The following is a 27,258-nucleotide window of genomic DNA, read 5'->3' as shown; positions in this document are numbered from 1 at the left end:
GTCCTTCAAAGTCTCATTCAGGGCTTTTGAAAAACTCTGTGGTGACAGTTTTCACCTGCACTGACAGACTTCACACAAAGGTGTACGAAGCAGCAAAAGAAGTCTTGCCTCTCATTCTCACCAGGAATTGGTGTGATAGAAGGTGCACACCCCCAATCCAACAGCCCTTACAGATAGGGAAATGTCAATAAAAGGTAACCCCTTTATAGAACAGCATCCCATGCCAAACCCGCAAGCTGCAGGAATTTAATCTTCTGCTCTTGCAACACTATCCATTCTTACTACCTCTTGGCTAATTCATGAAAAATTAGTAGTTGAATCAATGGGTATTTCATACAGCTTTTTTGCTGGGTCTTCTTCTAGCCAGTCTCCCCGCATGAATTTACCTGTAGCTTTAGCTTTGCATTTGGAAGTTTCAAGGTTTCTAAACATGCTACATTCAGAAGCCTGGGCTTTCCTCAGGAATGAGATGTGACAGCAATTTCCTTTCAGGAGAAAGGAAGATGAAAGGACTTAGTCAGACAGCTTTTCAGCACACCAAGTTGAGGTACCTGACAGGTTCTGTAGAAACATTTTGCTGGCTCAGCAACATCTTTACTGAATCACCCAGCAGGAAAAATGTGCAGAGTATCCATTAAAATACAATCAGTTAGTTGTAACCTTACCTTCCCGAGCTCTGAAGTCATCCTCAAGGAATTTATTAAAATTGCCACACAACCCACAGGTCTTATTATAGTGCTTTTCTTGAAGGAGTATCTGAATGTTTCCAGTGGCATCAATCTTCACCACAAAGCCGTGCTCATCGCTGGATATTTTATAATAACCTGCCTCCTTCTCTATAAATATACCATTGGAGGCAAAAGGTATGGAAACCCTGTGGAGAAAAAACAGGAAACTCTCAGCATGTGACACACAAAACCCATCAGGTTGTTTTCTGCTGGAATAATAGTTCCTACAGGTACCTTTTGTCATCCTGCATCACAACTCCATCTAAAGAGAGGCGAAGATTGAAATATTCTCCGAGATACACAGAGAAACCAATTTTCTCCCCATCCTGGTAATCACCTGAGGAGATGAGACACAACCAAATACTCTTAGTTCTGGGACTCAGGAGGACAATCTGTAGTCAGTAAAAACTTATTTTAAATTATGACCAACGCAGAACAGTTATTAGTGAATATAAAATAATCTACCAAAGCAGTTGGTATGAAAGTAATATATCATTTTGGTACATATATCATCACTTCTATCCCCAAGAATAGCTCTGCAGAGGCCCATGCTAATTCCAAGGCCTTCTGTCCTGGAAGGTGGGAGTTTCCTTACTGGTGTGATTTAGCATACAGATAAAATTAGTTCTACAGGGTTGTATAGTTCATTCCTGGACTCAGCTTTCACTCAGCCACATTTCCCTGAAAAATTCAAAATTAATAAAGGTTTTCTCCTTTTTAGAAGGGGTAGTAAGAAAATCCCTGTTTTTCAGCAGCTTATTTATGTGTGAGCTACATTACCAAGGGATAACAGAAGCCTCATATGTAATCCCACTTTCCAAAACAAGCCCAAAAAAACCCAATACAAGCCACAAACAAACGAAAAAACACCCAACCAAGACCCTTTTTATGCAGTGGTCCATCCTATCTGACAAAGGGCAACTATTTGCCTTTTTTTCCAGTGATGGAACCCAGCTCAGACTCACCTAAGAGCGTGAAGGAATGCTTGTGACAGTCCCCAGCAAGGAGGTAGCTGCAGTCCCCAGCAAAACTGTACAAGGAGCCATCAAATGTTTTGATGTGGTCATTCCCAAAAAGGCTGCAACGGGCAACTGATGACTCCTGAAGTGAAGCACCTGATAGCCCTGGATATCAAAACACATCATTAACTTGCAACTTAAAGCAATCATTTTGCAGTTCAGGAATTTCTCTGCTGGAATTTATCCCCACTGATCACTGCACGTCCTGGTAGCTTCTAGCAGACCATGAGCCTGGCACGGCACTCCATAGGATGACAGATTCTTTTCATATATTAGTGAAAAGCCTTTTTTTGCTTTGCCTCCACCAGCCCAAACCTTGCAAGGGTAATTTCACTCCTGATCCTTCGAGGAATCGTGTTCATTTGTGCCTGCCTGCAGTCCCACCAAAGCCTATAAGGCACTAGGACAGCCTCATATCTTGTTCAAACATCCCTGACCTTCAGGGAGTGTTTGGGACTTAACACAGTGCCTGTTTCAAGGTAAACAGACAAAAGGAATGACTTTATTGATGCCTTCAGCATGGTGAGAATAATCCCTGAGCCACTACTGCAGGATTAAATGGGCAAAAAGGGGAAGGGGGGCTCATATCTCACTGAAAAAATAGTGACAATATATTCTAGTCCAAACCTGTTTTCTTACCTGTGATTACAGTGGCCAGTAGTAGGTTTGTTTCCAGCACTGCTAAGAGGAGCATCTGTTAAAAACCAAAAAAAGACAGTTTAGAATATTCTTAGTTTGGACACAGTCTGTTTCACAACTCCTCATTATTTTCTATCCTTTCTTTATAAAGAAAATTATTATTGAGGTTCTGCAACATTTCAGAAAGCCATAAGCCATGCAGACAGCCATGCTAATTCAGCTGCCTTCCATCCTGCTTTAACTTGGTAATCTAGGAGAGTTATTAATTATTCTTTGCCCACATTTTCATTTCTCATGGCAGGGAAGTCAGCTACCTCCATGGGAAATGGCACCCAACACAGACACATATTCCAACTCCCCTCAGTTTACACCCTGCACACGAAGCCCTTCAACACACAGCATTATTCCTCAGCCAGCCTGATGTGAAGAAGCACCCCAGACTGGCTCAGCCAACCTGGCTCCAGTAGAAGTCACCTCTGCTGCACAAGATTTGCACCCTGCCCAAACATCCATGGAAGGAAAGAAAGACTATACAGGTTTTGCACCACCCAGCAGGTTTGCTTGGCAGACCACTGTAAGCACAATCCACTGATTTCAGGGTGATAACATGCTTGAGATAAGGGGCAAGAAGGAATGGGAGGAAACTGTGCAGAGATTAGAGACCCAGAGTGAAAACTTTCATTCACCAAAATCAGTTTTAGCATTGCTTCCTCCTTTCTACAACCAAAACATCAGCCTTTGTTTTCCATATAAACTACCTCCAGGATGACCAGGCCTTTAAAAATTAATAATAATAATAGGATAGGAGGGTCATGAAGATAGTGAACTACATGTGTTCTGTGGCCAAACATCAATAGTTAAAGATGAAAACTGTAGGGAGCTCGATCTAAGGGAATTAATTTCAGTGATCATATAAGCAACTAGAGAGGCTTAAATATACCAAAGTCAATACATTAATGCCAGAAGACCAGACACACCTCTTCCTAAAGGAACCCTCCAATTAAAGACTACAATGCATTTTGCAAAGACAAATTGAGATTTCAGGTATAGACACACACTTCTTATTGCTATTAGTCATGTAGGTCCAATTCACAGCCACATAAATAAACACTGAGTTTGACTTACTTACACAAGACAGGAAAAGACTGAATTCTAGAATAGATCTTTCTAATATAATGCTGCAAATCCCTCACTGACATAAGGCTGCAAGATAGCTCAGAAGTGGCAACTGCATGGCAATGCAACTACAAAGAATGGTGAAGAAAACAGTAGGCATTATTCTCAGATTACACACTTGCTACTGTATTTTTGGTGCATGCACAGCATTATTGTGATGAATCAGACACGGCTGTTCTTTGTTAACCCTTCTGTTTTACAGAGCAGGTAGAGAAAAAAGGCAAGGTGTAAACCCCTTCCCGTCAGTCCCCTTCCACCTCTCGCTCTATTCTGAACTGCAGATGGAGTTTCCCCAAGTTCTAACGCAGCAGGTGCCACTAACAAATCAGAATACAATCCAGTAAGATCTGCCAGTATAAAACCCTCTCCAGTTTTCTCACTGGCTTAATTAGAAATGAATGTACCTTCTTCTGTGCGAGATTCCTCTTGCACATGAGCAAGAAACTCCGCCAGTTTCCACCTATAGCTTACACCACCATTGTTCCCCTGTTGCTTCAGAAGTCAGGATTGGAATGGCTTTGGTCTGAAGTCCCTTGTTTTTGTACAAGCCAGGAACTCTTGTCCATTTAAGAGGAAAGATAAAAACCCAGACGTCACATCCGCCTGATTCTCAAGACAATAGATTAAATTGCTATCGTGGAAATCAGGCAGTCTTGATTGCCAGGAAGGTACAATGAGGGGAAATTGTTTGAAAATCTGACAGATAAGTCTTTGAAACACATTTCACATGTGTATGTGTGGCAAATCTCACTGGCTGAGCCAACAGGCAGCATATTTATTGGACAGAACATTATTCAAGAGGAACAGTAGGATGCTCCATACCTCAAAGGCCACAGAATCATGCAGACTTTTTTTTCTAAACAACTGCCTTAAAGGAAAAAGAAAAATTCAGAGCTAGTAATGCCCTGGTTTGTTCTCTAGGTGCAAACATACTTGAATCTTGCCACCTTCTATCAGAGCAACACATTTGATCCTTGAAATGTTGATGGAGGTACCCTCTGGAACAACACATGGTAACAAGTTAACCCTGCACTGACTTGTTTGCACAACGGGCACAAAATTTATGGGCATGTGTACAGCACTGAGCAAAAACACGCAAAAACCAGAGTTTGTCAAGTCTTACTTGACTTTCCATGTCCCATTCCTCATATTTTCAGTAACTACAAGGATTAACAAAGGCCTTAGGAGACAACACATTGCATTGACTGGGAGTTATTCTCTCCCCTTGGGTCCAGCTGCCACATCTCAGCAGGTCCTTCCTAGCCCTGAGAGCCTGAACATGAGTGCTCCCAGAGAGATATTCCCTAAACCTTTCTTTATGGGAATGCCAGTATTACTCAGGATAGGGGGAATTAAATCTCCTATCACCATGGTCTCTTGTCATCTTCTCAGTTCTAATCCTTTGACTTCCTGAGCACCAAATAAGTCACTTCATTTGGCAACTTCCTCTTGCAAATCTAAATCCAGCAGGGCTTTGAGTCACACTTTTTTTGTTTGGCACATACAGAATGTAGAGTGAGAATACCTGGAAAAATTCCTTAAGAATAAAAACAGTGCTGGTTCAGATAAGCCAGACATTGTGACACTACTTAAGTGTGTTAGCAACCTTGGGGAACATAACAAACAAAATTAATTGGGATAGACACACAAAGAACAAACTTCCTTTTTTCATCCTGGGTCTTTTTTCTCCCCAAAAAATTAAGGAAATGGTAATTAAAGACTGCATTTATTGACTGATATTGTACATTGTTCCAACACAAAGCTTCGTGATGTTTGGGCATTTCTGACATGTAATTTTCCAAACAGTACACCTGAGACACAGGAGAATATACGTAAACAACTATGAAGTGTTGCCAAAAAACCATGGATAGTTCATTCTTGGAAACAGCACAGGAAGGACTTCTGAGAAAAATTATCCATAATACTGCTTTTCATTGCTTTGTTCAAATACGAGGTTGCATGCAACAAGTCCTGGCCCTGCTACAACTACAAGTTGAATTGAAGTACTCTATCCTGGACAAAATTTGTTTGCATGAGGATCACTTAATTTCTGCAGGCAACAGCACTGATTGATTTTACGGCATCTAAAAAAGTGTTCCTGGCATCTTGAGTAAACAGAAACCCCAAACACCACATCCTCGGATGCCACACAGAAAAGTCAAATGAAGGAGGGTGCACTCAGAAATGTAGGAAAGGATAGAAAGGGAAAAGATCAAATTATGATCAGAGGTAGGAAGCAACTTCTCTGCGAGTGGAGGAAATTTCCAATCTTGGAAAATCAGAGAAATGATAGAAGCTCCTTGTGGGTCCTATCACAAACAGTACAGAGAAGGTAAGAAATCAGTGCTCCTCTCTTCTCCCAGGGTAAAGGGTGGGAGCAATCAATGAAATCCTCAGGGGGTTGCCTTTAAAGCTCACAACTGGAAGGTCTCAGCACAGGTCACTGTGTCAAAAAGGAGTCAGACAAATTAATGAAGGGTCCCTGCATCACAGGGATCAAATCTCAGGGATCAAGTGATGAATCAGAGACAGCTTTTGGCTTAGAAAGTCTTTACCCTGCCGAGTATTAGAAACAGAAATCCCATCCTTTAATGTTGCACTTTATTTCTTACTTCTCTTTTCCTAAGCAACTGCTGCTAGCCACCAGAATCCCACTTTCTGATCAGAAAAAAAAAAAAACAAAAAAAACCAAACACACCCACAAAAACACCCAAATAAAATAAAATAAATTAAAATAGACAGCTTTCTTTATCCTATCCCAGTCTGCAATAAGGTACGTTTCAGTGTTTTTCCACAACTGAGATTCAAATTAACTTTCCCATTACTGATCCAACAGTGAAACAAAGCAAAAAGGACCAGGAAAGGGGCAAAAAAGACCAGGAAAGGGGCAAAAGCTCTAGTCCCCTAGGAATTGCAGGGGCTTTAGTGCACTTTGGGGGTCAACAGTGCTCAGCTCCTTTTCCTGGCACAGTTAACGATCCATGGTTTAAAGAAAGACACCCCTCAGAGAGGATGGCAGGCACCAACGACTCTCATTTTGCATTTGAAAGCCCTCAGCCTCCGGACATCCTTCCATAGGCTGGGAAGTTCACAAGGCAAAGCAAACACTTGAACACTTTCCCTCCTGACTGGGCAGCCCACCAGGGAAGGGCATTATCCAAGATAATCCTTTTTACTACGAATTTAACTCCTTCCCTGGTGGCAAGCTCACGGGATTTCAAATTTCACTGCCCTTCCAAGGGTTGTAACTGGAGTCATCCAAGACAAAAGGACCTCAGGCTGCAGCGGGTGAAGCGAGGCTCTTGGGTGCTACTCTTCAGGCTCCAAACCTGCCAGGTAGCATCCTGACCTGGAGCTGATGAGCCAAAGTGCATCCTGCAAGCCCCACGATCTGCAGCACGGCACCAAAGCAAAATATCCCTCCTCCATATCCAGGGAATAAGAGTATTAGAGCTGCACAACATAATTTTCAGCTGATGCCAACTACTACTGCTCTGCTGAAGTCAGTGCAGTGCAGTGCACTCTACTCGGTGCTAGCTGAAGAGCCAAAAGCCTCACAAATTTGCATTACATTACAAAGAGCCACCAGAAATTAAACAGAAGGGCAGGGGGGGTGATTTTTCGCCTAGTCTGCGGACAGTTTAAGCCTTATATAAGAAAGGTATCACCCCGCGGAGACACGCCCGACTTTACACGCCAACCAGTCAGCATTCCCGGGAAGAGTGTGTGCTCCTGCGGCAGAACAGCACAGCCCGGGAGAGCATCGCCCACTTCCAGCCTCCTCCTGGAAGACTTGGGAGGCAGCGCTCCCTGCTCTCTCTCTTTTGCTTGTTAATGTCTTGTATCTCCACCCCGGGTTGAAATTCCCTGCATAGAGAGAGCCAGCCAAGGCCAGTTCAACTATTTCCTCCCCCACCCCCGGAATTGTGTTTTTCCTATTTCCCCCCTCCCAGTTAGTCAAAACTCTATAGTCTTACTGGTTTACACGGTGTATTATAGGCATAAGATTTTGTAAGCAGGGTACCCAATACATGCACGTTATTCACAATTACCCTGTGGGAGGTTTGCCATTCGTGGAGCCTTGTTCTGGAGAGAGCAAAACATTTCAGTGCCCTTGTCATAACATCAGCACTGACATCAGACACCAGCCACTGCACCACCACAAAATCACCACCAGGCTGCTGAAGAAAAAAAAAAAAAAACCAAAACATAAAATGCAAAGGAGTTTTTTCCGTTAATACAATTAGAGAAAATGACGGCCTGAATTATGCAGCATGACATCCTGTCAATTTTCCAACTCTGTGCTTTAAAAGCAGTCCATCCTTCCCTCTGGGATTAAATTTGTCCAGATGCATGGCTGCTGAAATGTCTTTAGCTGAAACCATGTAAATAATGAGTAACCAACACTTCTGGGCTGCAGGTCTTTAAAACAGTGGCAGTAACAATTCACTTTGTGACTGTGTAGATACAGTGCAATAATTAATTACTAAATTCGCCAATCACCCTCAGATATGCAGCAATCTCAGATATGAAAAATGTCCTCAGTCGGTCTTTTAACTTTTAATCTGGGGTTTAATCAAGCATAATGAATGCATGCATGTGCAGATATACACCAATATATGCACCCACTTGCATATATCCACTAATTAAATTGGTCCTGACAGGAAAATACTAATATACTGAGAAAGGAGGAAAAATGAACATGAACAGCCAAAAGATGGGAAGTATCCTCTTAGTGTGGGGAGACAGATGAAAATAAAATCAGGAGAGAAGCCTTCTTTCTCTTCTGTGTGTGTTCTTACAAAAAAGAAAAAGTCCTGATTTTGAATCACCTAGCTCTTAAGTATCTGTGATTCTAGTCCTAAATCACAACTGATCATCCATATAAACACGGGAATTTCAGCAGTTATGGCCACTGAAACAAGAGCCACAGTTTCCCAGATGAGAATTAAAAAGCCTAAGTGGTTGTTTTTGCAGAGTGAGGCCTTGCCATTACAGAAGGGAGCAAACACAGACTCAGTGCTGCTGCTTTGAGAAGCAATTTCACCCCTCTCCCCTCCGTGTGCAGTAAGACAGCAACAGTACTATGTGTATTTGTATCACAAGCATGTAAGCAAGGATAAATTAATTAACATCCTCTGCTCCACGCACAGGGCTGCTCTAGGGCCCTGGGAGATTTACTAATTAAGAAGTTTACTAATGACAAACTTCCTGAGATGCTCCTGAAAAAGCACAGGTTTCCTTCCAGGGTCGCTACTGTTAAAGTGCCCAACTCAGGAGCCAGCTGGAACTTCTGTGTTCAAGGCTGACCCCTGTAGGTTTGTCCCAAATTAATTATTTTTCGAACAAGAACAGCGCCAGGGGTTCATTTAACATTTCAACACAACTGTTAGCAAGCTGTTCTGACAATTAAAACCACACTATGTTAAAAACACTCGCTGTAACTCAAGTTTCTGCTAGTCCAAGCTTCAGACAGCACATTAATAGAAATTAAAGAAATGTTTTCTCCACATCCCTTCCTGGACAATGAGTTCAAGACAATTCTCCACCATCCCCTTTTTAAGTTCAATGAACTGAGCTCCAGGTTGCCTCTCTAAAGTGCATTTCTCCCCATTTGTTATGGTTTTCACAGGTCATCTCTAACTCCAGATACCAGAGCTAGGGCCAGGTTTAAATATTTAACACTGCTGCTATTCCTAGAATGCAGCACCATCCATACCCCTCCCTCCCTTCACCAGCATCTCCTACCACTTCAGCAGTCTAAATAGCATAAGGCAGAGATAGATCCTATCAATAATCAGAAACAAAACACCTTAGAAGGGTAAATTATCATTTGGCAACATATAGTCAATGTGATGAGCATTCAGTTGTTGGTGAGTTTTCTACTCACCTAAATGATGTCATGGCAAATCTTAAAGGTGCCTAGACACATTCCATTAATACAATTTTCCAAAGTTGTGATCTCACTAAAGATTTGTAAGGTTTGTTATACACTGTGTGTTTTTCATAAATCCACCAAAATTCATAAAAAAACCCTCCAGCAGCATAATGTAAATACCAATCTATCAAACAAACAGAACAGTTGAAAAAAAACTTGGGAATAGTGCTATGAATTCCACTGAACTAGAGAGAGATGTCAGTTCCCATGGAATAATAGGGTGTTTCTGAAAGTCTTCATCTTCAAGGTTGATCTTGGTCCCTTAAGATTGAAATTCGGCCTAGGGAAGTTCCTTGCATTACCTTAAATGTTTATAACATTATCTTAATCGCTTGTGAAAAGGAAAGAAGTTGCATCCATACAAAGCTATTTCACTCGTTTTTATAATGCCAAGGAAGAACCAACTCCAACAAAAAGCAGATCGTTAAGACGAAAATCACGTGTTTTTCCCTCTGAAAGGCTGATTTACCCCAGTACAAGACAGAGCATGTTACTCATTGTGGAGGACAATTAAGTCCCAGAAACATTCACTGCTCCGATGGGAACAATTGGCACCATTATGTGATCAACAAATCTGTGTTTTATGCACATTCCCCACCACCACCCTTTTTTTCCTGCAGTGATCCAATATAAGCACAAGGAGTGGAGGGGAAAAAAAAAAACAACAGCTCAAATGATGAAATCTTCCTCACATATTGGGATACAGTACATATCCTAAAATCACAATACATCAACCACAATACAAGGACTCTGAAATTCTAGAATATTAATTGGCTCTCTCATATGACTTCTGATTTTTTCTACCACCAAAGATTTGCATTTATAAGATTTTCTCCAGAAACATGAAGGGTAGAGACTTCAAAATGAAAAACAAAGCTGAGACATTCACAAGAACTCCCAATCCCCACATTTAGCATCCGAATAAAACTCCCCAAATACTCTACAATTCCGAAATATCACCAAGCAAGTTGCCAGTGCAGATGTACAGGGATTGGAATCACAGAATATCCTGAGTTGGAAGAGACCAAGGATCATGGAGTCAGCCTGATGACACCTCATTCCTATAACCCTTTGTGCCCAACCCATGAGCCAGGTGCTCACCCATGACAGACTGGAGGTAATGGAGTGTGTGTGTTTCTCTCACTGGACTGTCCTAAACTATGGAACTTTATAGAAATTGCATTAAAAGTACCCTCTAAGTTTTACTTGGTCCAAAAAAAAAAGAAAAAAAAATGCACCAAATAGGCCAATCTTTTTCCATTTGACGTGGGACAAGAACTGTACAAAACTGCATCCTAATAAAAATTTCATTTTTGAACACATCAAAGCTGAGAGATACCTTGGGCTCACTATTTTATAAGCCCATTGCCAAAGGTTTTACCTTTAGAAGCACCATAAAAAGACAGGATCTTGTTTGTGTGTTTGATTAACAAAATCATGGCAACAAATTGTTCAGAAAACACAAAACAGTTAAAAATTAAGCTTCTTTTCTTTGTGAAACAAAAGTAATCAGACCATATTCCTTTTTCCTTCTCTTGCTTAGCAGAAAAATGCACGGTATTCAGAAGGAACAGTGCCTGAGGATATTTGCAAGCATGGATATATCTGTATATTTTAGTGGCTTTTTACTTCTGTTCACACCCTTCTGTTTCAAACCCAAACAGTTCTGGGAGTCCTCAGGCCCCAAGGCATCTACACACCTGAGCTATTGATCCCAGCAGTCTGCCAGGCTTTGTTGAAGGACAGATTCACACATGGATATAAAGAGATCTCAGGAAGGTTAAGGCAGATTTTACAGAGTACACAGAATGGCCAAAGTCAGGTTTAATTTGAAGCTGGTGAGATGAGAGGAGAGTGCACCCACCCTTGGGACTTGGTGTTCTGGTGGATTACCATGGTGGGTGCAGTGCCTTTCCTGCTCTTTCCCATTCCACCTTCCCACTCTGGGCAGGAAAATCATCTTCCCTCAAACTTCCTTCAGAAAATGAATGCCAAAGTTTTCCAAAAGTTAAGTCACCTTCAGCCATTTTGCTTTAATACAGGCTGTTCAATTAACATGCTGTGACATACATGCATTCATCATTCCATGTATTACTCTCATTGTTTCCTCTCCTTGCTCCCCTGATTTAGGGATCACATCCCAGGTGATGTCATCACACTCAGGTGACAGGAGGCAGAGATGCATGGTAGGTACTGCTAGAGCAGGTGCCACACTCACTGCATAAAGACAATTTTATAGCCACTACAGTGATGGCAGAAGGGCCAAAACTGCTTCCAGGGAGCAGCTCACTACAAGTGGTGAGTGTCCACTAATTTAATTACAAGTGTAAGCCATAAAAAACAAGTTTCACCTCAACATGAGGGAGAATTCAGCTGCCCATGGAAGGTGTGGAGCCTCGCTCTCTGGAAACATTCCAAACCCACCTGGATGCATTCCTGTGTCACCCGGTGACCCCGCCTTGCCAGGGGGGTTGGACTGGGTGGTCTCCAGAGGTCCCTTCCAGCCCTAACTATCCTGTGATTCTCTAAATAAACTATTTCTTTAACATGTAGAGCCATCAATTACTCTATACGTGGATGGTGGCAAAAGTAGAACAACTTCTCTGTAGACAAAAAACATTGAAAATACTTTGTATCCATTATAAAACATTATAGTATAGGCATTTCTTTGGGAAAACAGAAAGAAAAAGAAAGACCAATACCTTTTAATTCTCTAAATCAGGACCACAGTCACATCTTGTTTATTAAAAGACAACATGGAACTTGGTTCTCATAAACACACACTGATGTTCCTCCAGACTCAAAAGCATGGAGCTGATTGCATAAATCTCAAACTGAAAACACCTTCCACACTACATTTTATTTAAAAAGAGGGAAAAAAATGAATTTTATTTATTATTTTATTAAAGAGTTCTATTTACAAAGAGGAAAGAAAAATACCTCCATTTTAGATCCCTAGGAGCACCTACAAGACTCACAGCCCAGCATCCCACTAAAGTGCTGCACAAACACAGGACAAAAAACTGTCCAAACCAAAGCATCAGTAGGAAGACCACAGAAGGAAGGCTTGAGAGAGGAAGTTATGCTAAAAAAATTACACAGATCATTGAGTAGACCTCAGCAGGGCTTGGGAATCTACTGGTTTTACAAGTAAATTAAGCTTTAAATATTTTAACACTACTTCCAGCTATTTGTAGCTTCGCAGTCAAAACCTTGTAACTTGAGTTAAAGCAGAAAGAGTTGTTCAGAGAAGGAAAAGCAAAGAAAGCATTCCTCAAGGAAAAGCTGGAAAGCACTGGAGCCTGAATTTCCAGTAACTAGAACCAGCAAGAATCAGACTAGCATTGGGAACTACAAAATTACAAACATGGGCTAAACCACAGATTTAATCCCTCCAGAGACTTAAAAACATCCAGCTGCCATATTTGTTAAGCATCAGAAAACATCTCATACGACATTTTATTATGTCCAAAGCTCTGTGTTCCACTAAACTATGGAAAGCCTCTGCCTTGAAGGTGCTTTTGAGGCACTGAACTCAAATTCATGCTGAGCTCCTCCCTGTGGGACCAGGCTCTTTCCAATCTCTTGGCTCCTGGCTGACAGCTGGGAATTAACAGCACTGGAAAATAAAATTCAAAATTTCCTAAAGATATGTACTGAAAGCCTGTTTTTCAGCCTGGTTTAAACTTTATTTATATACATATTTTAACATATATTTAATTCTTCAGCCACTTTTGACCAAATCATGGGATTTTATGTGCTCTCTCAGCAACCTTGGGGGAAGAGGGAATCTTCCCAGAAAAGGAAAAGCTGAAGCACCCACTCAGCAGTTACCAGTACTGCCTCACTACAAACCAGTCCATGGGGATTTTTCCCCTGACTGTAGTTTGTAAAGAAAGGAGGGATATTTAACTCTGGTACTGGTCCCAAAATTATTTATATATGAACAGACATATTTTTTTAATGCTCCATCTGGTAAATCTGACATAGGATTTGCAAAGTTCCTGTCCTGCCTCCTGATCAAAGAGGAAGAAGCACAGAAGCTCAAAGTCTGGAAATTCCCATTAGACCTGTAAAACTCCACAATCTGGTGATAACTGAGCTAAGTGAGGGGGAAAAAAAATTTAGAAAACGTTGCATTTCCAAAAAGTTTTCATCCCAGTTTGGGAGGCCTCCTTAGATCCCTAGGAGTCTAATCAAGCAGTGTGCTGAAAAATAAGGGAACTGGGCAAGGAGACAGATGGATACCTGAACCAAAGGTGCCACGGGCACATTGTATCTCCTGAAGATCTAGAATTTTCCAGTGATAATGCTAGAAAGCCTCTGAGCAACTCAGGAACCACAGCATCCCTTCTCATCAATTAATTTGCTTAACAAGTAAGGCACCAGGAGAACAAGGAGGCTGTTTGAAGGATGTGTGGTGGGGACAAAGGGAGGTTTGTGAACTTCCCCAGAAATGCTACTCAACCATGCAGGAAGATAAATCTGATACGGATGTTCTGGACAGAATAATGCTTACAGCTGTTCTCAGTCTGGTTTTATCTGGTCACTGCTGAACTGTACCGGAGCTGAGCAGTCCAGTGGCATCAAAAAAATGCAAATACTACTCACAACATTTATCCTGACAAAGATTAAAATGTGTGATGGCAGGATGATCTGCTCAGACCACCACCTTGTCAGGGCAAAAGGGCAAAACAGGACCTGGATGGTGGCTTGACTGCAGGGACTGCCAAGGACGTGGCCAGTATTGGTTCACTAATTTCTGTGCTCCTCCTGTCTACAAGGAATTTTTGTTTCATGTTTTACATACACTGCAAATGATTTGGAGTTGGTACCTTCATGCTGTTTTCAGTTTGTGCAGTGGTTAAAGTGGGGACTGGGTCCACAGCTCTGCCTTACAAATAGCATCAGCACCATACCATATGGGGAATAAAAAAAACCCTAAAACAAAACAAAAGTCAAAACTGAGCTCTGCCACACGCACTGAACCTGTCAAATTTAATCCCATGGAATAGAGGGAAGGTAAAGCCTTTGCAAGTGATGAAAGACACAGACATACCTAGGCTAGAGTTTACAGCCACCAAGGAGCTAATCACACAAGTGACATAAATCCTAGTCTAGACAAAGCTTTGTACACTGAAAAGGGTAAAAATACAGTGCCATGGCATGGTATACAGCTTCACACACTTCTATAACAAACGTTGGGACTATTTCAGAGAAGATTTTAAGCACCAGAGGTTCATGCTGGCTTCCCCCCTCCTTGTCAACACACCAAGAGCCCCTCAGATAGGGATCTACCAAGGCCATCTCAGTTATTAGCAAAGGTCATTTCACATAGTTGTGTCCCAGCATTTTGGGACACTGCATTTGTTAGCTATTGCAGTGAAAAAATGATGGTCCTCAACCCTATTTTCTAGCAGTCCTTTACAGACTCATCACCACAGCCAGTGCCCTTGATTCTTGCTCTCTCTGACCATTTCAACCAATTAACGCATCCTGGGATGCCCCGTGTGGGAAATAGCAGAAACTGTGTTGCACTAAGCCAGAAGAGGGAGTGTAGCAGATCAAGAAACAGGAAAAAAACGAGCACACAGCCAAAGCACTGTGTGTCCCACATAGTCCCTGCCAGGAAGCCAGAGACTCCAAAATAGTCAGCCAGGGTTAAAGGAGCATCCTGGAAAAATCCCTTCCAAAAACCCAGACATGTGTACAAAACAGCAATTTTCAAAAATCCTTGTTCACTGAAAGGTAAGGATGTACAGCAATAACTTGCTCCCAGTGTTAAAGAGATCTCCAAACCCAGGGACTAACAAGGTGCTATAAATGCCAACTGCTGAGAAGCAAGAAATGTGTAGGTAAAGATTGCCTCTTGGGGAGATGGATACTTTAAATCTATCCTGCTTGATGGGAAAGAGGAATAAATCTAAATTTCTCTTGCTGCTGTTATAATAGAGGCTGCCCAGTAGTCATTTCTGGTCTTAATAAACCATTTCTGCCAGAGTAAGAGCAGAAGACAGAGCAGGAGGAGCCCAGCCCCAAGCACCCTAAGCTTTCCAGCCCAGCTGTGTTCACTGGCAGAGGGAAGAGGGACAAGTTCTGAGGGCTTTCCCCTGTCAGGTGCCAGGACTTTTCTCTCTGGCTCCTCACTTTCCTACTCTTCAGCACGTGTGTTGTTACCCTTCTGCAACTCCTGCTGCCACAGAACCAGTCTTGCTGTGGGAACTATTTTGGCACATCTTCAGATACAAGGAAAACACCCTTTCCGGCAGGCACGAGCCCCTGCAGCATCATGAGACCAAGTCCAGCAAGGGCCAGATTAAATCTGAGGTTTATTAACACTGATTTTGAGCAGAGGCTTTGCTCGCTAGACAGTACTAACTTTGCCAGGCCAGGATGTGTCAGAGTGAGGTTGCTCTGAAGCACGACTACATTTGCTATAATCCCAGATCACATGCTGGTGTATTAAGATAAAAATGTCTTTGAACTTTTAAATGTATTTCCCTGGATTTCTCTTTGGTACTGATTCAACACCAATACTAGGATCAGTGTGATAAGAGAAGGCAAGTTGCATTATTCTAACTGTGCAAATACAGTTCTAACTGGTTTGGGGAAAATTTCCTCTGCATTTTTAACTGTGAAGTTTTAAAATGACAAGAACACACCTGGATTTGCATCCAGTGGAAAAGTACCTACTGGGCTGCTGCTAGCTGTGCTGAGGAGCCCTTGAAATGAAAACAAACCAACCACAAATCATACTAATGGGAAGGCTGTCACTTCTGGATTCAACCCTAGGAATGAAATATAATAGGAGAAAAGAAATATTTGCTTTAGTCCCAGACATAGAAAATAAATCATCTGCAGAGAGAATGACATTCCTTTCTTCCTCTTCATCCCAAACCCGATATCAAGTCTACTGACATGAATAAAAGGAAAGAGAAAAGAAAGAAAAGAAAAACCCAAAACACAACAAACAGAACAGCTGTATATTCTTTGGAGACCATACATACCTATTATATCTATTAAATACATGAGACAATTACCTAGAAAACCAGAAACCTCAGTTCAGCTGTAAATTTTCCATAGATTCCTTGGAGAAACTGGCGTGGGGGGTGTTCCACATAGAAGGTATTTTGTGAAACTATATACATAAAACATCTGAGGATTGAAATGTTCTCAATTTCCTGACCTAGTGTCTCAAACTGGACACCAAAGAAATAGAAAGTCTCCCATCCTGGGCTTGAAGCTCCTCAGAAAGCACAGTTCCCCCTCTCCATTCCCCACCAATTCCTGACCCAGTTCACAGCAGCCAAGGCAAGGCAAACAGCTGCCCCCAAGAAGGTGCATGGCCCTTACTTTAAAAGGACCAGAACACATTAAATGGCAAAAAAACTAGTGATAATATCCATCACAAATATCACACCATTGCTGTGGGGTTTTTAGCTTTGTTTTTAGATCATCTAATCCCAGCCTTGAGTCTGGTAGGATCAAGCACTTGAACACCACATATTTAGATGCCAAAATTAATGACTTTGAATTACATGTGGAGGCTTTTTGAAATATGCATTTCTAATCCAGGTACTCAAATAGGATGTGAGACTTTCCTAAAAGTTTTGCTTCCAAGTGGCAGCTGAGCAGTGGAAAACCCAGCTTTGACACACTTGTTAGTTCTGTGGATAGAAAAGATTAGCTGTGTACTCAGATCTCACAGCCTTCTGAAGAATATATTCCAGTCATCCAGAGCTCTGGTATCTGGCAAATCGTCAATATCACATACTTGCTGACTATCCTAGTGTGCTCCAGGATAATGCTGAATTATTAACCCAGCCCTTTGCACAAAGTGTTCCCGTGTTCTTTTCAGAAGGCTTCCCTCCTCCACCCAGAAAGTTAAAGAAGCAATTCAAGCCCCACTGTGGAAATACAAAGTTTGGGCTTTAGCTAAGAGGAGTGCAAAGCAAGGAGAACAGAATTTTATAGAGAAAAAAGCGATAAACCAGCAGCCCTGATGAGAAATTAGAGCAGGAAGGGTGCTGAGGATACATAGAGAAAAAAGCTATGCCTCTCTCATCCTTTCCATATAAAGAATTGAGAGTAAAATGCTCAGGAAATGACACTGTCAGGTGGAGTGACACTTGCTATGCCCTAAACTGCAACCTCAAGCCATATGCACAGGGAATACACCTACTCCTGACATGAGACAGGCATCAGGATATCCATGCCAGGTAAAAAGGTGCCATTCTGCAGGGAAAATCCAGCTGGTCCCTTCATTTCAAGGTGGGGCCAGAGTAAATCCGTTGTTACAGCTCATGCCACACTCGATCGGTTTCTGATCTATTTCCATTCCTGTCTCTCCAGCATCTTTTATGATTGCTAAAGTCACAAAGGTAATCTTAAAGAAAATCAAACACCCTTTTCAGATTATTTTCTGTGACTTGCTTCTGAATAAAGATACTCGGCAGAACCTTCAAGCTTAGCCATTTCTGTTAAGCCCTTAATTCCAAGTATAGAAACTTAAATTTAGATATCCACACAGCTGATTCATCGCTGAGCATTGTTAAGAGACCCTTATTTTTCATGAGAACAAAGCCCTGTGATGTGAGGGCATCTGAACACTACAGCTTAAAGTCACTACCAAACGCTGAGACTGAACAAAATAAACCCTTTCTTGCTTTATATAGAGCTGACGGGTTAGAAATTCCAGCCAAACATTCCCTCAAGTTTCCATGATGAGTCACACCAGACACTGGTTACCTTCATGACAACAAGTTTGTATGCAAGTAATGGAAGGTAAAAATGAAATCACTTTAAAAAAAAAAAAAAAAAAATCACAAATCCACAGTGTTTATGCAAGACCTGTACCCACACTTAATATTAACTAGACATGTCAGGTTTTATACCATATTAGAGACCATACCTAGACGGGCAGAACTGAGGTTCATTTTGTGTACAGGTGTGTCCAGGTTCAGATATACAATAGGTTATTTTCCATTTTCAGGAACAAGTTTACTTGCTATAAATCAAACTCTAATATCAATGTACTCAAAGGAACCACACAAAGCCCCCAGACAAACAGGATCGCAGTATTCTATTAGAAAGGTGATTTATTACTTGGCTTTTCTTGAAGTTTTGGAGCCATTAATAGACTAGAACCACATGCCAGTTTTAAGACACACCTCACAGTCTGCCTCTGCCTACTGGCGTTTGAAGACTTGGTTGTTAGAATTAAAAATTCTACTCTTCCTTTCCCCAAGGCTCTCTAAAAGGTCTACTGCTCCTATATTTTTTTTCCCCTAGATCTGGATTATCTGGGTTTGGGTCTATTTTATTTCAAACCTTTATCCTCCCTGTGATCTGAAGAGACTATCCCTCCTTCCTCCAGAAGGAGTTTTCACAGGCTTTATAAAAGCAGCTAAAATATCTTTAGAAAATAAGAATATCTAGTCTATCTCTGAGAAAGCACACCTTCAGCTATCTCAAAAGATTTCTGAAGAGGAAATAATTCCCCCCTACTTCAATTATACTAATTATTAACATCTTTCCCCCTCAGTATTATGGTTATGCAGAGTATAAATATAATTTCAAATTTAGTATTGAGCTGAACAAGATAACATCTCAAATCAAAACCAAAGGATTTTAATTATGTCAATACAAGAAGAACCAAAATAATATAATAATGCTTATCTACTATCTCTTTAACTTCTCAGCTGGAGATTTATTTCAGAAAATATTACAAGACTTGAGATAAGAAAATAAACAAAACTTAAGATGTAGAGAAGCTAAGTCTGCCTCCTTGCAAAAGTGAAAAAAATCCAAAAATGCACATAACCAAGAACCATTTGTAAGGAGGCTTTCTGTCCTTACTCCATTTGATAGGTATGAAAGAGATGGTCTTCAATTATGCCTTATCTTGATGCTTGTTTTTATGCACCAGTTTCCTCAGAGCTTTAATCAAAGGAGGTTGTGGCACTGCAGTTGTTAGTGCCAAATTTAAATCCACCTATGGGCTCACCAAACAATCAAAAGTCCCATAGTTTTGCTCCACAGAAAGAAAGTTTCACAAGTTATGTCAATATAGGACATAAGTAGAGTAATAGCTCAGCCTTTAAAGGAAGATTTTCAGTTTAACACAACACAAGCTGAAGTTGACAGAGAAAGAAACACAAGGCTTTAAAAACATCCCTTATTCCCTGAAAGCCTTCCCATGGAAACAATCCTTCCTGGGGGATACCGCAGAGTATGTGCTGGCCCAGCTCTCTTCAGGAGGCTTTAATTAATCATCATTTAATTAATGGTAATTTAGAGCACTTGGAGAAGTGTGTCCATCATTTCAAGGCAGTGTGATTCATAACAAGAAACACATGAGACTAATTGTAAGCTATAGTATAGTAAATATGTTTATATTTACTTTATTATAAACACGTTTACTTTACTATAAATGTATTTACTTTACTTTACCCACCCCATCTTGTCTTTGAGGAGAGGATGTTACCTTGGCCCTGATGGTATCATATGGAAAAGGGAAAGCATGTTCAGCAACCTGTTCCTTCTTGAATATCTTGCTTTGCTGCTGGATTTAATGAAAATACACTCACTGATAGAATGGTGACGCAATCAGCTCAAACTTGGTGTGACTTCCCTTGTCTAAACTGAATCACAACATCCAGAGTTTCCCCATCCTGGCTTCTACACCTTTTACCTATTCTAAAGAGCAGCCCCAGTACAGGATGTATTCCTTTTCCATGCTATTTGCTGAACTCTTAAGACCTTTTCCAGGAAAGATGGGAGTTATTTCCATTTTACAATGCTTGAAACTCCCAGATTGATTGTAGCAGCCTTATTTCTCACTCCTGCTCTGGAAGACACAGATTGGTTTGCCTCAAGCAGGTCTTGATGATCTATGCTTCTCTGTTTCCATCACTGAAATTAAAAAATAAATGTCCAAGTAAGCACAGGCAGCACAAAAATCGAAGCAGATGGATTTCAGCTCCCAAGAACACATCCATCACCTCTACAAAGTCTCCTGCAAGAGCTTCCCAGCTGATTTACATTTGACAATGGCAACTGTGATTGCTCAAAGGCTCTGAAGTGCTGAGGGAAGCGAAGGTATCCATCCTATCATGCTTTTCATAGCCGCCGTGGCTAAATAAATTACATAACGTGTTGCACATACTCACTGGAGGCCTGCCCACTCCAATTTGCCCTCCACTCTGACAGCATTAAAAACAGACAAAAGTAAAAATGGCAACACTGCATGACATTGGCATTATGTACCAAAGCTTTGAGAAGATACTCAAGTACCTCCTGGTAATTTTAGAGACAAATGCTCTTTAAAAGATGGGTCCACAAAAAGCACATTTTGTCAGCTGATTTTCAGCATGTAAAACAGGTGAGATGTTAGAAGCCTTCCCTGCATTAACAGATAAGCTTCAGGCCAAGACCACTGGCAATTAAAGCCCTGTCAAGAGTTTTCCTATGGATAACAACAGGCCTCCTGTGACACCAGCTGGGATGACCCATACACTGTGGTCTAAAGCAGCAGTTCCCACCTGCAAGCCCTGAACATTGTTCCAGGTCTGTAGGAAAGATTTTGTGAAGTTAAAAAAGAGATGCTGGTGGAAAGGGGAAGTGATTTTTCACAGGCTTCCCCAGCTATGGAGCAATCTGTGACGTGACCAGTAGGAAATGACCAGAGACCTCACGAGGACATAAAGAGTCTGTAACCAGAAATATTTGGAAACCCTATTCTTGCTCATTTGACCATCTCACAGAAGCTATTAAAGTCAATGACCTCACTAGAATGGCAAAAATAGACAGTTCTTTTTGAAATACAGTTCCGTAACACTTTTTTTCTCAGAGACCTCACATGACATCTTAAGAGCTAACAGCTTCAAAGGAGCAATATTCAATACTGCAACTTCTATTCAGCAATATTTCCTCCTCGGTTCTCAAGATAGTTAGAAGAAACTGAAGGGAGGAAAGGAAAACCACCAAGAAAATATGAGAAGAATTTAAGAACTGGAGTGGGGAGGGTATGGAATAAGAAAGAGAAATCAATAGAATAAAACACAAAGCTCAATCCTACAAACAGCTATTTTTTAATCCACACACTTTAGGCTATGCATAGCTGCTTTAATTACCAAAGAGTGAAATGCAAAAAACCAAATCCATGTTTGGAAAATGAAGTTGAAAACAAATCCAGAAAACAAAATGAGCCTTATCTAGTCCAGCATTAATTAAACCTGTGTTGGAATATCTGTTTAGATCAGCTCCCTCAGATGAGTGCTAGTTCGGAATTAAAACTTACTTAACTTCACCTGCCAGTGCTACGTGGTTACCCAGAAATGAAACCCTCTCCTTTGCAGGGTGCTGAGGGAGGAGGTCACTCTGCAACAGCTTATCTAAAATAGCCACTAAATAATTAAGTCCTGCTAATTTTCAGTGAGGACAGATCTTAGGGAGCCTTTTTGTGTACCAAAACAGATCCTAATATTAAACCACTACTGCTAAAAATGAAAAGCATCTACTGTTTTGTTTGGTTTGGTTTTTTTTAATTTTCATGTATGACTTTTCGGGGTTTTGGATAATTTTTTTAGTTCTTGGAATTTGCATAAAGAAAGCTTATTTTCTTTCTGAGAGGAGAGGGGGAAGAATGTCCTGAAACACTTCTGCATAACTGAAAATTTGGGGGAAAATATTCCTCCTTTCTCCATTGCTGAACATTACTTTTCCTGCTTTCTTAAATTGACTGAAAGATAACCCCTCAGCATTTCAAAGTTCAGTTCCATAACTAATGTTTCTAGCTAGGTATGAAAAATATTTATACTTATACATACAAAAGAGTTTATAAATACAGTTAATTGAGATTCTGCCAGAGTGTTCAGATTACTTTGAACCAGAAATTTAAATTGTAAAATTCCTAATGGAGCCATGAATCTGATTAAAAATAATATCTTGACCATTTCCTAGTCATCCACCTGACAGCACTGAGAACAGCCTGAGAACCTCCCTAACCTGTGCTCTGTGGATCCATGACACTGGGACTTGCCAGGGGAATTTGAGGAAAACACCTGGAAATCCACCTCTGGCTGGAACAGAACAAAAATCAGAAATATTTTCAGATTTGGGACCATTGTTACTGATCATGTTTAAGAGGCATTTGGACAGCGCCCTTAATACCATGCTTCAATTTTTGGTTAGCCTTGAAGTACTCAGACCAGATGGTTGTTGTAGGTGCCTTTCAACTGAAATATTCTATTCTATTCTATTCCATTCTATTCTATTCTATTCCTTTGAAGGAGGAAATAAAAGCATCTAGAAAGACTGTTAAACACACAAGTGCTAGCTGTGGCTTTCTTGGCTATCAGACCTGAAGCCATCCCACTCTTTTCTGATGGTGCCTGCATTTCTCTCTCAGGTGCGCTAGAAAAACCAGGATTATTTTTCCACAACAGTCATAGCCGAGCCTCAGCTGCCTGATTTTTAATCTGACACCTAGAAAGGTTTGCCCTAAGTCCCCACACACACCACAGTGCTGTATTGTAACAAGGGAGATGTGTCACAGCATGGGGCCCTGTGCTCAAGAACCTGCCTAACCTGCCTGCACCTCGACAGCAGCCACAGTCTGTGTCCCTACTCCTGTCCCCTGCTCCTAAAATAACCTCACCCACACTGAGAGGTCTGACACATGCAGACATCAACATAGCAGTTAGATGAATCACCCTTGGAGCTGCACACACGTTACAGCCATGATTTCCAAATAAGTATTTTGCAATCTTTCAGAGTTGCTGCATTTGTTTGTTAAAGCTTTGGTCTCCTGTCCTCCAGTCACAAGCCTGCTCTCACACTGAAACCAGGTACAAACACTGCTATCTGCAGCATGAGGGGCTTAAATGGTAGTTTAACTTGAAAAGGAGTTAAGCCATGGGCTACACTTCCAGTGATGTCAAACTGCTGTTGTGAAAAATTAAGGGGCATCCAGACTATTTTTTGTATTTCACAACAATTAAAAAAGCAAGTGTGTTTTCTTCTCCCTAAGTAAAATTATGACATTTTCCACATCACAGAATTGCAGAGTTGGTCAGGCTGAAGGGACCACAGTGGAGTAGCTGGTGCCACCTCCCTGCTCCAGCAGGGCCATCCCAGAGCACACAGCACAGGATTGTGTCCAGAGGGGTCTGGAATATCTCCAGTGAGGAGACTCCACACCCTCTCTGGTCTCTGTTCAGGGCTCAGTCACTGCCCAGGGAAGAAGTTCTGCCTCCTGTCCAGGTGGAACTTCCTGGGCATCAGTTCCTGCCCATTCCCTCTTGTCCTATTGCTGGCACCACCGAGCAGAGGAAGGCTCCATCCTCTTATCACCCTTCCTTTGTGAAGGAGTCTACCTTCATCATTGGTAATAGTAAAGAAGTCTGAATTATTTGGCATGGATGCTTTTTGGAATTTTTGCTTTTTATCCCATGCACTTTATCTCAAAATTTGAAAATGTTAACTGATTATGAAGCAATTTCATGAGGGTTTCTAAGTTAATGTTGAGATCTTCCAGTAAAATGATAACTGATTATGAAACAATTTTTAAGGGTTCCCAAGTTCATATTGAGATTTTCCAGTTGCTCTCCTGACATTATCTCTAGTCATGCATCATACACATATGTCTTATGCCAAATATTTGCAAGGATGTGCCCAAATCTTTTCTAAGCTTCTTCAAATCTCAGTTAAAAACAAGAAAGTGTTTTAAAAACATAGAAAATTAAGGAGTCTGACTTTGGGTTTTCACTTCCAGCTACACCTCCAGTTATAGCGGAAGGCCTAATTTCTAGTGAAATCCCACAGGGCTGTGTGGTTTCTTCAAAGCCTTTCTCATGTGGCAGAAAGCAGACACACTTCCAGGATGCACAGATTTACTCCCAGCATGAGTTCTTCCAGAATTTATCTGCTATGGATACCAAACACCAAACACTTTTCTACCAGCACTGGAACAAAGGCCAGTGCCTTTGACGTAGTGTTATCAGCATGGCTGACCCTGTGAATCATTTTTGCATGACTCAGTCCATTTTGCAATGGAATGCCAGTCTTGACTCTCCAGCTCTAAGATCAGCCTCTCCCTCGCAGCCCCAGATGTGGAAGGAACCACTCACCCGCCCCAGATGTGGAAGGAACCACTCACCCACCACCATTCCAAATTACTGGTGCATTGAAATAAACCAAAGTACCTTAAAATTTGTTTGGAAAGGTGAGACCAGAAGTAAGGCACTCCATGTTACATTTCATGGACGAACTCGAGAATTTAGGATGACCCAGATGACATCAGCGTAGGGTCTGTGGCTTCCTATTTCCTCTTTCAAAATCCATCCCCAGCTCCCTGACAGCAGAGAAGTGATGTGTTTGTACAGCCCCATCCCCCACCAGATGGACAGATCCAGCCCAGCATCACAGTCACTGCAAAAGACAATCACTGAAGCTAAAAAGCAAGCAAAACAACATTCAGGGATTTTTCTTTTGTGCCTGGCTTGTACAGTCAAAGATGTTATTTCTCTAAAAAGAACAAAATGTTGTTATTATTTTTCTCCTTTAACCCACACTCAAGAAATCTGTTAATCCCTGTCCTTTGGTGAGGAAAGCTTTGTACTTTATCTCTCTGCAGTTCCAACCATTTATGCCTGGCTTTTTAATGGAGCTGAAACGTTTTAAAAGACCTGGAATTGCTTATGTAAAGAAGGCTAAAGGCCTCAAGCTAGCTGACACCAGTCCTTCCACATATTTTTAAGGTAGAGATATGGGGAAAACAGGTCAAGGAGGCAAAGAACTCTGCAGTACTTACCAGAGAATCCCACCATCCTTTAATACAGTCAGGAGAGAAACCCCTACTCTCCTTTGCCTTCCTATATTAATCAGAGGATCAGGGTCCTTTGGATCAGGCAGTCTGAGGAGAAAATCTTTCCTGGTGAGAAGCAAATGATTCTTCTCTTCACTATTGGCCCAAACAAGACATTCAGTTTCACATTTTAACAGGATAAAAAAAATTCAGCCTATCTCTAGAGGAAAGCTCTATAGATAGTTAGTGTTGTGTCTGGATTATTAGAAGGGTAATTTTAAAAGGCTTCTGGTAAACTCTGATTTCTTCTTATCAGCAATATCCTGAATTTGTTTTTCTCTGTTCTAGTAGGACAAAATAACACTTTAACCACCCAGATCAATTTTAAGTGCAGATAATAAATATTTCATGCAAAATGCCTATTATCCCATGCAAATACAAAGTTTCAAAATAATAAATCAGTTTGAAGTACTTCTTACAAGGGTCATGAATTTCCATTAGTGATTTCTGTTATGCAGAAATTCAGTTGATTACAGTCTCATTCCAGTAGTCAGAGAAGTTCAGGTGTGGTCAGAGAGTTGCATTTACCAGATCATCACACCCTGGAAGAGTGTAATGTTCTCTCCAGATCCTTCATATGGAATGAAAACAAAAAGCCACATCACTATTTTCATTCCATGTTCTTGAGAATACTAAAGATGCACGAACACATTTCACTTCCTCGTAAATTAATTTGCCAGGTGAATGGGGAGAGTTTAATTTTTTACAGACTCACAGGAGGTTTTTATCCAACAGGTCCATTTTTTGCTTCTGATCAACAGGTTACTGCCATGAATTTTAATGAGAGTTGCTTTAACACAGCGTAAGCATGAAAAGCTTAATAATGCCAAGGTAGGAGGAGAGTTATCCAAAGTTCTTCTCTGGTCCTTAATTTTAGAAATTTAAGGGAAGCCATATTACTGATGCTAACTAACAGCATAAATTCTTAATAGCAAAGTGACAAAAGAAAACCAAGCCAAAAGCCACACAGAAAACCAGTCTGAGCTCAAGAGTGAGACAGAGGACCTCCCCTTGCTCAGTTTCCAGTTACCATGAGAGTTTAGTCACATGCATTTATTAATTTCAGGCTTGCTGGATCTATGTTGTTGTGGCCAGCCTCCATCCCTCTGCTTCCCTTTATTTTATAGGAAGTGGATTCTTGTTTTGTAACCTGCTCTGGGAAGCAGCTGCCCAAGCCAGCATCTCCCCCTCCATATTGCCTCTGGAATGTGCTGTATCTTACCATTTATTTTGGCAACAATAAATCCAACACGTTTTTATTTGCATTTCAGTATGGCTTTTCTGTTTTTACTGTTCTGCTTGCGGTTTTTTTGACTCTTGGTACCTGAGGAATTTCTAATCCTACGGTATGAAATTAAGTTACAAGCACTCAGTTTTCATCCCTGAGCGAACAGGCTCGGAAGCTGAGTGCTGACCTCCCTGCTAAAATGAAAGGGAAATTCTTAGTTGAAATTTAACATGTTTTTTCTCACAACTGGGGTGACCTAAGGGCACGTGCGCAACCAGTTTCCATGGATCAGCTGGCGGGCTGAAACTTATCCCGCCTTATTTTCCTAAAGTGGATGTTTGTAACTTCATACAGACTTATTTGAAAGATTAAAGGAGTTAAACTATGCTGTAAGTTGATCTTGTAGGGGAAAACACCCACTTAAGCTAGACTGATGCATTTATGTTGAACCAAATGTCCAGCAAACGCCACAAAGGTGATGAGGGGTCTGGAGCATCTCTATGGGAGCTGGGCCTGATTTAGTTAGAGAAGTCAGAAAGGGGATCTCACTAATGCATATAAATATCTCAAAGCAGGTTTCAAGAGGATGGTGCCAGACTCTCTTCAGGTGGTGCCCAGCGACAGGATGAGGAGTAATGGTCATAAACTAAAACAAGAAGTTT

The 27,258-nt window shown here is 41.2% G+C and overlaps 1 protein-coding gene across 1 annotated transcript in view; it reads right to left on the bottom strand.

Moving 5' to 3' along the window:
- The window catches only part of VWF (von Willebrand factor), a 123,609-nt gene extending 119,504 nt beyond the window's left edge, over window positions 1-4,105 (bottom strand). Inside the window, exons 1-5 of the mRNA XM_048300124.1 lie at window positions 3,967-4,105; window positions 2,387-2,441; window positions 1,694-1,852; window positions 963-1,065; window positions 666-874 (exon numbers count right to left, since the gene is read on the bottom strand). Coding sequence (XP_048156081.1) covers window positions 666-874; window positions 963-1,065; window positions 1,694-1,852; window positions 2,387-2,441; window positions 3,967-3,996 — 556 coding nt within the window. The 5' untranslated portion in view covers window positions 3,997-4,105. The remainder of the gene's footprint in view (window positions 1-665; window positions 875-962; window positions 1,066-1,693; window positions 1,853-2,386; window positions 2,442-3,966) is intronic.
- Window positions 4,106-27,258: the final 23,153 nt, after the last annotated feature.

Source organism: Corvus hawaiiensis, chromosome 4, assembly GCF_020740725.1.
Source record: "Corvus hawaiiensis isolate bCorHaw1 chromosome 4, bCorHaw1.pri.cur, whole genome shotgun sequence".
Lineage (NCBI taxonomy): Eukaryota > Metazoa > Chordata > Aves > Passeriformes > Corvidae > Corvus > Corvus hawaiiensis.
The sequence above is the reverse complement of the archived record's forward strand: the minus strand, read 5'-3'. Positions and strand labels throughout refer to the sequence as shown.